Source organism: Ascaphus truei, chromosome 22 (genome assembly GCF_040206685.1).
Source record: "Ascaphus truei isolate aAscTru1 chromosome 22, aAscTru1.hap1, whole genome shotgun sequence".
Taxonomy (NCBI): domain Eukaryota; kingdom Metazoa; phylum Chordata; class Amphibia; order Anura; family Ascaphidae; genus Ascaphus; species Ascaphus truei.
Window position 1 is genome coordinate 13,004,829 of NC_134504.1, and position 9,864 is coordinate 13,014,692.

The 9,864-nt window shown below is 51.6% G+C and overlaps 1 protein-coding gene across 2 annotated transcripts; it reads right to left on the minus strand.

Moving 5' to 3' along the window:
• Nucleotides 1-377: 377 nt before the first annotated feature.
• Nucleotides 378-7,715, minus strand: LGALS3BP (galectin 3 binding protein). 2 transcript variants are annotated; one of them, XM_075580023.1, is made up of 6 exons: nt 7,585-7,715; nt 7,305-7,386; nt 3,703-3,900; nt 3,480-3,620; nt 2,920-3,181; nt 378-1,566 (listed from the first exon to the last, which is right to left on the minus strand). In XM_075580023.1, the coding sequence occupies exons 2-6, from the start codon at nt 7,363-7,365 to the stop codon at nt 570-572; spliced, it is 1,659 nt and encodes a 552-aa protein (XP_075436138.1). In that variant the 5' UTR covers nt 7,366-7,386; nt 7,585-7,715; the 3' UTR covers nt 378-569. The 2 variants fall into 2 exon arrangements, with proteins under 2 accessions (XP_075436138.1, XP_075436137.1); XM_075580022.1 differs by having other exon boundaries at nt 7,574-7,710.
• Nucleotides 7,716-9,864: the final 2,149 nt, after the last annotated feature.

The window sequence follows — 9,864 nt, forward strand, 5'->3', positions numbered from 1 at the left end:
CATTTCCTTTGCCAAGGGGGTATAGAAGCACTGTATAGAATGTGTATGTGTCTCCTGTAATATTGCTCCACTTAGAGCCTTTAAATTATCTTTTTGATGTTTGAAACGTGTTTGTAATGTTGTCAGCTCTGGGAAATCTCTCTTCCAGGCTCTATACAGCTTGTGTTTCCCCATATATTTCTTTACTAGCCATCAGAATCGGGTTATACATCATGTATTGTTTACATTTTAATGCCTTCGTTATATGTAAAGCCGAGTCGGCTAAAAAAATAAATTCCCAGAAGTCTCCCTGTTTCTGAAAGAACTCGTTTACATAATGTGTTGCCTGTAGATAAGGGAGTAAAAGTGTGTTAGGAAGTCCAAATCACGACCATATGTTTCTATTCATCAATGAAATCTTTAATTTGTATTAAACCTTTTTCTCTCCATAATCTAAAACGAGGATTGGTTTTAGCCTGGCGGGAACGGTGGGGTTGTCGTGAAGTGGGAAGTGTTTTGTGCTGCCCGATTCCCTTTGAATCTTTGCCCTAAAAGTGGTGTTTTTACCGTTCAGCGTTTTCTGAAACGTGTCAGCTGGGTTTGTACATGGGTCGGACGATGATTCTGTACGTGACGGAGCCCGATGGGCATGGGAAGTGGGTGCCGTTCTGAGAAGTCGGAAACGCAACCAGCCTGTCCCAGAACTTCCGCACCTCAGTGACGACGGCTCCGTCACACGTCTGCAGAGCGACGTTGTCATATTCGATGACAGAGTCGGTGGTACCGGTGCTGAGGCTGATAGCGGGCAGAGAGTTCTCTGAGCAGGAGAAACCAAAATTCAGGCAACTCTGCACATTGGGGAGATAAGCAGCGTTCCACTGGATCTGCTGGGAGCTGTACAGGAAACTGGTGTGCTTTGGAGTATTAAAGTATTGATATTGGGGGTAACCATAGTAGGGAGTTGCTGAAACCCGGAAGACCCATGTGGGGGAGGTGTAAATCCTGGGTGTGTATGAATCTTCGGTTAGATTGACGTAACGGTTTAGCGTTTGGAAGGACACGGTGTGGAACTCCAGAGCTTGCATAATTTTGCTCTGGAAGGTGAGTTTGTGCTCCTGGTACAGAGACACATTGAACTGGATTTGGAAAAGCTCCTCTGGAGTCAGCATGGGGAACCTGATCTCCTCAATCAGCCCTCTCAGAACGTCCCCATTCAGACTGTTGGAGATGGCCCAGTTCTGCATGGCCTGGAGCAGGGATAGCTCACTGTGGATGACCAGGTCCGTCCTAGAGAGGAGGGAGCGCAACTGCCCAAGCATGAGGTCCCCCCAGGCGCTGGACTGAGAGAAGGCCTCACAGTTCCAGGCCAGGTACTTCATGCACAGGTCCTGGAGCACGGGGTCACCGCTGGACGTGGCATAGTTAAGGAGCTCCAGCTGCTTCCTGAAGGTGGTATCCTCCGGGAGCAAGACAAAGAAGAACTGGGCAGCGTACTCCTGCAGACTGGATACTTTGTATCTGGAGGCCAACTGGTGGATACACTTCACTGAGGACAACGTCACTTTGATTTTGCGGCTGTAGAAATACCTGAGACAGAGGAGGATCATGGTTACCCACGTCAGTTAGGACCGGGGTCTCATTAAAACTGAAATTCAGAATTATTTTCTATCCACCAAACACAAGGAAGATAAATGCAACCTATGCTTGGAGTTACTTCGGAACAACCAGCGAAACGTGTTCCACCTCAAAAAATCAAGACAAAGCCTGTAAGTCGCACGGGGCGTCAGTCACTGTCTGCAGTTCCCTGAGCAGGAGGGAAATACAACTCCTGGGAGAGATCTATGTGACTAGTTCAGGTTTGTGACATTCTGTAGATGGACAGAATACGGTAAGCGCAAAAAAACAAAGCATGAGAAAATAACAAATATAAATAAAATGTAAGGCAAATACTCGTATAAATACTGCTCATATCCCATATTGGCACTAACTCTGGTTATCTTCTCTACTTTTTGAGAGAACCAGAACCAGAGAAGTCGATTGAGGACCCAAGCTGCACTTTGTGCAGTCACTCACACACATGACCGTGTGAGTGTTATCATTGAACCCTTCTTCTCAAACCATTATCTGATTATTCTGTCCCCTTCCCTCTCCTCCCCTTCCCATCCCCATCCCCCCCTATCAGACAGACGTATTTATACGAGTATTTGCCCTTATATTTTATTTATATTTGTTATTTTCTCATTCTTTGTTTTTTTGCGCTTACCGTCTCCTGTCCATCCATACTGTGTGAGGATCCAGGGAAGGTCCTTTTCTCGGTTGAGCTGCAGCAAAGACTTGGGGCCAGTATTTTTCCGTTTTTTTTAAACTTTTATTATGTTCATAAACATCGTGCTATTTAAAGCTGAGGGAGTGTCCTCCACTTATTCTATTCAGGTAGCGCCCTAGTTTCTCCCGTATGTGACATTCCATGGCAGTGATTTCAGCCTATGTTACATGGTATCTTTCTATTCACATGCTCACATGTTACTTTCATGCTCCTGTGCCGGTTACTGATACTAAGTTACACAAGTACAATCATTTCCAAGGACTGCCAAGTGAAGGGGAATAAGCCTGGACCTCTTTATCCTCACAGTATCTCTTTTAGGGATAAATCCCCCCGTTGGGAGGACTCTGGCTGTGTATAAAGACCACGTTGGTACTTTTGCACCAGAAGTCTTCTCCTTACTGTAACTGTTCTTTATTGTGTAAATAATTATTTTCCCTTCGTGTTCTGCATATAAACATTAGTTACTTCCTTTCCTTCCAGTCCCCACAAACTGCATAATGTAGTTTCCTGCCCTAAAGAAATGGTGTACAGGTGGAATTGGGGGTTCTTTGCAAGTTCCCTCTTTTCCCCTCCCCAGCAGAGATCCCTCAAACACAGAAGACTTCCCTCCTCACCTGAGGAACCTGTTCACCTGCGGCAGACAGTCCTTCTCCACGGTCAGAGTGAATCTGCTCCCATCTCCTGTGAGAAGGAACTGTGACTCTGGGTTCACGGAGAGGATCAGCCTGTGAACGCACAGCTCCTGGGGCTGAGACTGTCCGTCTGGGGTCTCCAATGTGATGAAGAGGTCACAGTTCCTCTGTCGGTCATAGAGAGCGCTCAGCGACTCGGCGATGTTTTGGGAGTTATCCAACGTGTACCCCGTGGAATTTCCATCTACAAGAGATCACATGATGGGTGCCCTCCAGACCACTAAATTCTCACATCTAGAGTGGTCTCTTGCATTGGCTGCTAGTATCACTCAACTGAAAACCATTGCCACTCATTGGGGGTGAGCTTTACTCACTGGAAGGCAGCCCCCGTATCTATGGGTCTCAGTTTGAGTGTCTCTCTCGTGTTTTCTTTGGGGCCAGAGCCACTTTCCTGCTCTTTTATTCAATACGAGCTCCTCACTGCCAGTTATTTTAGGGGCATGAAACAAAATGGCGGCCATGAATTAGGAGACAACACTCACCCAGATCCTCGGAGGCACAGATGACCCCGGCATCCTCCGTGTGCTGACAGTCACTGCTCCCCCAGCTTTTGAACTGACAGTCTGCCAACGAGCTCTCATTTCCAGTGCAATTCACATCATCCAGCAGGATGGCACCGGCCCCTGCGGGCAGGACACAGGGTGTGGGACACGGGGCACTCACCTCTCCCAGGGGGCGAGCGGTGGGTGGCTAATGCTTCATTACCTGGTGGGAAAGCGCCTCCCTTTGTGGCTTCCACGGCAGCAAAGTACCCCAGGAAACGGCAGACCACAGATGCACCCCGAATGTCCCATCCATCGTCACAGACTGTCCCCCACTCTCCTCCGTAGTAGACCTCCACTCTACCCTCCCTTGTGCTGTTCCCTCCGACCAGCCTCACGTCTCCATTGCGGAGATCTTCAGCTTAAAAAGAAAAAAAGGTCAGAGGTCAGCAGGCCAAGAAAAGGGATAGGTCAGGCCCAATGACTAATTCAATTAACCAGTAATTGAAGGGTTAATACATTAGACGAGTAGAAGCGGTCCTGTTTATTTGGAAGCGAGAGCTAAAAGTTGCTGTATTAGTGCAAATTTATATTTTATATTTAATTTATAAGATGTCATTTTATTCCACAGATGATCACACACACACACACACACACACACAGAGAAGCGCCAGCTCCATAGCATAATACTGTAAAATTAGGAATCTTTATTTAAACATGGACGTCATCACGCAGTGACGCGCGGACGACGGGCAGGGCTTTTGTCCTGGACTGAGGCTTGGAGCGCTTCTCCAGGAAGCACCACACACCCCGGCTACCCCTCACCACTCCTCGTGGCGCCGCCATCCCTCGTGGCTGGCTGTGTACAGCCTTTACTCTTTGGACACTCTGTGGCATACCCGTCCGAGGAGGTAACTTCTGGTGTTAGGGGCCCAGCACATTGTGTGATATACAGCCGGTGGGATTAGCGCGGTGGTGCTGGTGGGACTGGTTCCATTGGTAGGTTACTCTGGTGACTGTGAGAGACTTACCATTGATTATTCACCACCTCCATCATCTGGTTGATTTGACCCCTTGTTCCGGGCTGTCTGTCCATTTATCGGCGTCCATCTGCAGTCACAGATTGTCTCAACCGATTGTGTTTTTTAACCACCATGTGAGTATAGGCCCTGATGACTACTCCATGTTTAAATAAAGTATTCTATTTTACAGTATTATGCTATGGATCTTTAGATTAATACAATTAGCAGGGGAAGAGGAGTCAGGGAGGCGTGGGTGAGAGCAGGTGTATATATAGCTGGGTCAAGGGTTAGGAGAGATACCGTCAGCAGCAAGAAGAAGGAGGGAGGGAGAGAGAGGAGGTCAATAGAAGATTTGTGGGGGTGATTTTTATTGAGAGGGTAGAAGTTGGTGGGAAAGAGGTGTGTAAGTTGTAGTGCAGTGTATGCGAGAGGAGTGGGGATGTTGGGGAGAATAGAAAAGTTTACAAAGGAGTGAGAAAGTAGCAAACTGGAAATGCAGGGAGCGAGGTATATAAATCAGGCCTGGGAGGGTATAATGAGAGGTCGGAGGAGAGAGGTCCCAGGTATTGGAGATGAGGAGTAGGTGAGAGAGCAGGTGTATAAATCAGGCCTGGGAGGTATAATGAGATGCTGAGAGAGAGGTTAGGGGCAGAGGTCCCAGGTATTGGAGGAGATTAGGAGGTGAGGTGTATGAATCAGGCCTGGGAGGGCATAATGAGATGCAGGGAGAGAGGTTGGGGGGGGGGGGGGAGAGAGAGAGGTCCCAGGTATTGGGGGTGGGGGGGTAGTGAGTAGGAGGTCAGAGGTGTATAAATCAGGCCTGGGAGGCAGTGCAGCACTGAAGATTATACAGCAGCTTAGAAACTGAGTCTATAGATGTGCACATATTGTCAGCATTAGAAAGTGAAGTTCTCACAGGGTTGTTGTTGAATCAGAGGCACGGTCACTGTACAGATGTAGCAGAGGCACGGTCACTGTACAGATGTAGCAGAGGGTATAGTGTGTTACCCCTGCCCCCTCCTCGGGTACGGCGGATTTATAACAATGGGCTCTTCTCCTGCTGGTCTCGCCCGCGGGGACATTAACGTTTGCTACAGTTAGCAGACGCACTTATTATACAATTCTGTGGGTGTATAAACTTGTATGACATACTGCTGCGTATATTCTGCTGCTAGAACAATTTCACGTTCTCCCAAAACCGTCTCTGCTCACCTCCTCCTTACATCCCTCTGCTGACTTTCCATCAATTTCTGGATCACCCACAAAGTTCTCCTCCTTACCTCTAAGGATCTCCCCTCATCTGCTCCTCCCTAAATATAAACTCTGATTTCTCATTACGTCCCTGCTCGTCTCCTGCGCTCTACCCATAACTGTCTCCTCTCCGCCCCTTTCACCTCTACTGCTCTCTCTCGCCTTAAAACCTTTCCCCCTCACTGCCCCTTACCTGTGGCACTCCCTCACACTCAGCATACGCCCACCACCTTCAAGACAAACCTTAAACCTCACCTTTTAAATGAAGCAGCCCAACAGCCTGGACTCATGGCTACTGTCCCACACCCACAGTCACTCCTACCAACCATTATGGCCAGGCACTGCCATCTCCTGCACTTACCCACCATCAAGGCCAGGCACTGCCATCTCCTGCACTTACCCACCATCAAGGCCAGGCACTGCCATCTCCTGCACTTACCCACCATCAAGGCCAGGCACTGCCATCTCCTGCACTTACCCACCATCAAGGCCAGGCACTGCCATCTCCTGCACTTACCCACCATCAAGGCCAGGCACTGCCATCTCCTGCACTTACCCACCATCAAGGCCAGGCACTGCCATCTCCTGCACTTACCCACCATCAAGGCCAGGCACTGCCATCTCCTGCACTTACCCACCATCAATGCCGGGCACTGCCATCTACTGCACTTACCCACCATCAAGGCCAGGCACTGCCATCTCCTGCACTTACCCACCATCAAGGCCAGGCACTGCCATCTCCTGCACTTACCCACCATCAAGGCCAGGCACTGCCATCTCCTGCACTTACCCACCATCAAGGCCAGGCACTGCCATCTCCTGCACTTACCCACCATCAATGCCGGGCACTGCCATCTCCTGCACTTACCCACCATCAAGGCCAGGCACTGCCATCTCCTGCACTTACCCACCATCAAGGCCAGGCACTGCCATCTCCTGCACTTACCCACCATCAAGGCCAGGCACTGCCATCTCCTGCACTTACCCACCATCAAGGCCAGGCACTGCCATCTCCTGCACTTACCCACCATCAAGGCCAGGCACTGCCATCTCCTGCACTTACCCACCATCAAGGCCAGGCACTGCCATCTCCTGCACTTACCCACCATCAATGCCGGGCACTGCCATCTACTGCACTTACCCACCATCAAGGCCAGGCACTGCCATCTACTGCACTTACCCACCATCAAGGCCAGGCACTGCATTTATTCCCTCACCTGCTGTCTTTAACTCTCCCAACACACCACTTAGATTGTAAGCTCTGTGGGGCAGGGATTTTCTTGTTTGATTTTGTTTGTTGCACTTATTGTATTATAATACCCTGTACTGTACTGTCTCTTTTGTAAAGCGCTGCGTACACTGTGCGCTATATAAATAAAGATATACATACATCCTGCATGAAGTATAAGACAATTGGTTAACAAGCGTATTACATTCGTTACACACATTGTGTGGAGCTTGCCCTCAATGTAAAGAGGTTACAGAAGATCCCCCTTCCCACTGTCTGATCTCCCCCCCCCCCCCCTGCGCTGAGGCGCCACTTCTCACTCACCAGCGGCCGTTCCAAACACAAGCAGGAGGGCGGCGACGTGGAGACTTTGAGTGAAATTCATCTCTGCTCCCGTGGGTGGGACCTGCGGGGAAGAAGCAGCGCAGACTGAGACACTCCCAGCCCTGGTACCGCAGCTCGAGATGTGTGAGCAAGCGGCCCGTGTCACTGCTACAGATCCGTGGCACAAACTGTGGCAGTTACACGTGCATCAAGAGAGGCTCATGGCACAGATCAGAGCGGGAGACGCAGAATAACATTGTATCACTCACCTGGCTCTCACCTGGCTCTCAGCTCTGCCGCTCTCCTCTACCTGCTCACACAATGCCAGGGAATTTAAGCTGCAGCCTCCGTGCTGCTTATCCAATCAGGACACAGAGAAGGAGCCGCCGGCTCGGCCCCTCCCCACATAGGTATGTTAGGTTTCATTTCCCCCTGCCCACTTTCACAGATATGTTAGGTTTCATTTCTCCTCCTCCATCTGCTGACTGCGGCACCCCAAAGGTTAGTGCACATTAGGGCCCATATTACTAAGCGGTACTATTCCGTAAGACTCAGTAGCAGCACTCCTTTTGACACATATATATATATATATAATTTATATATACTAGCTGATATACCCGGCGTTGCCTGGGATTTAATGTTCTGGCTCCCCCTCTCTCTCCGCTCCCCCTCTCTCTCTCCCTTCCACTGTCTCCCTCCTGTCCCCCGTTCACAGCAATACGCCCCCCCCCTTCACAGCTTCGTTACCCCCCCTGTTCACAGCTCTGGTCGTCGTCGTCGTCCCCCCCCCCCCCAGTTCACATCTCTGGTTTCCCCCTACCCCCCCCCCCCCGTTCACATCTCTGATTTCCCCCTACCCCCCCCCCCCCGTTCACATCTCCGATTTCCCCCCCCCCCCATTCACCACTTTGTTCCCCCCCCCCCCCTGTGTGTTTGGCAGCTGAGCTGACTGAGGGGGGAAGTGTGTCAGTTAGTGTGTGTGTGTGTGTCAGTCAATGTGTTTGTCAGTGTCGTTGTTAGGAGGTTGCTGGCCCCTCTTCCCAGGGTGTAAGCTCACCCCACCCCACTTTTTAAGTAGCAGGTGTTTCCATGTTCCTGTACAGAACAGGCCCACTGAGGCCTCTCTCCCTCCCACTGCAGAGGTAACTGAGATTTTTCCCCAGGTAGTGTTAGGACCTGCATACTGGTCGTGCCGTTGCCGTGGCAACGTGACGCCACGTCGCAACCATGTTAACTGCAGTTGGAGGGGGAGTTGCAGCAGGATGCCGGGAGACGCCGCTGCAGCACGCCGTAAGGGGATTCCCCCCCCCCCGCCCCCCCCCCCCCGTCCGGGTTGAAGGTGGCAGCCCTGGCTCTAACCCATCAGCTCCACAGTCATGGAGGCACAGTATAAAGAGAGGAATCCAGGCACTTTGTTTTTTTTAAACAAATGTAAACTTTATTGTGCCGTGAAAACACGACGTTTCGGCCTGTGTCGGCCTTTTTCAAGTGAAGTAGAGAGGTCAACACGTCGTGTTTTCATGGCACAATAAAGTTTAAATTTGTTTAAAAACAAAAAAAAAAAACCCTGACGTACCTGGATTTATCTCTCAAGGCTGAGGACCCGCTGCACGCGCCCGCACAGCCGCCTCGCTTGCCGGCGGCGCGTGCAAGTCACTGCGGTCTGGTGGGCGGTGTGGGTCCGGGAGGTTGTGGGTTCCGGGAGGATTCCCCCCCCCCCGTGTGTGTGGGAGAGAGGAGGGGGTGATACACTGTGCGAAACACACACCACATACATATATATATCTACTATCTACTTCTCTACTATATATTTCTGAAATAACTGTATGTTTGTCTGCATGGCCTGTGTCCCTAGGGGAAATCTCATTGGTCCCTTGGGCTGCCCGCCCCCGCACACCTCTCATTGGCCTGAGGCGAGACACACACACACGCACACACACACACACGTTACATACATTAGCGGGGCTCACAGTGTTCCGCGCGCACCTCCTCCTCTCCCCGTGTCTCCCTGTTTCCCGCGCTTTCACCCCGCCCACGGCACCGCTACAGTCAGCGGGACACACACTATTATTACCCCTTCAGTGCCCCCCCCCTCCCCTCCAGTGTCAGCGGCCGTGCGAGACCCCCCCCCTCCTCTATATCTCCCACCTCTCCCCCACATGCACCCCCCTCCCCGGCGGGGGAAGAGCCAGTGGCCAGGCAGGCTGCCTCGCGGCGCCGAGTGCGCAAGATGGCGGCGGCCTGAAGGACCCCCATCCTCCCTCGCGGCGGCGGCCGGAAGCCTCCCTGTTTCCCGCGCTTTCAGTTCCCCCCCCCCCCCCCCGCTACAGTCAGCGGGGGAGCGGAGCGACTGCCCGGGACACAGCGGGGGAGCGGCCACAACAAGCTGCCTCCCGTCTCAGATCCACGTGGGACCTGCCGGATGGGTGAGCGGCCTTCACCTCCCCTCACCCACCCCTCACCCCCCCTTCACCTCCCCTCCACCCCCCCCTTCACCTCCCCTCCACCCCCCCTCCCCTCCAGTGTCAGCGGATCCAGTGTCAGTGTCTCCCCGATACAC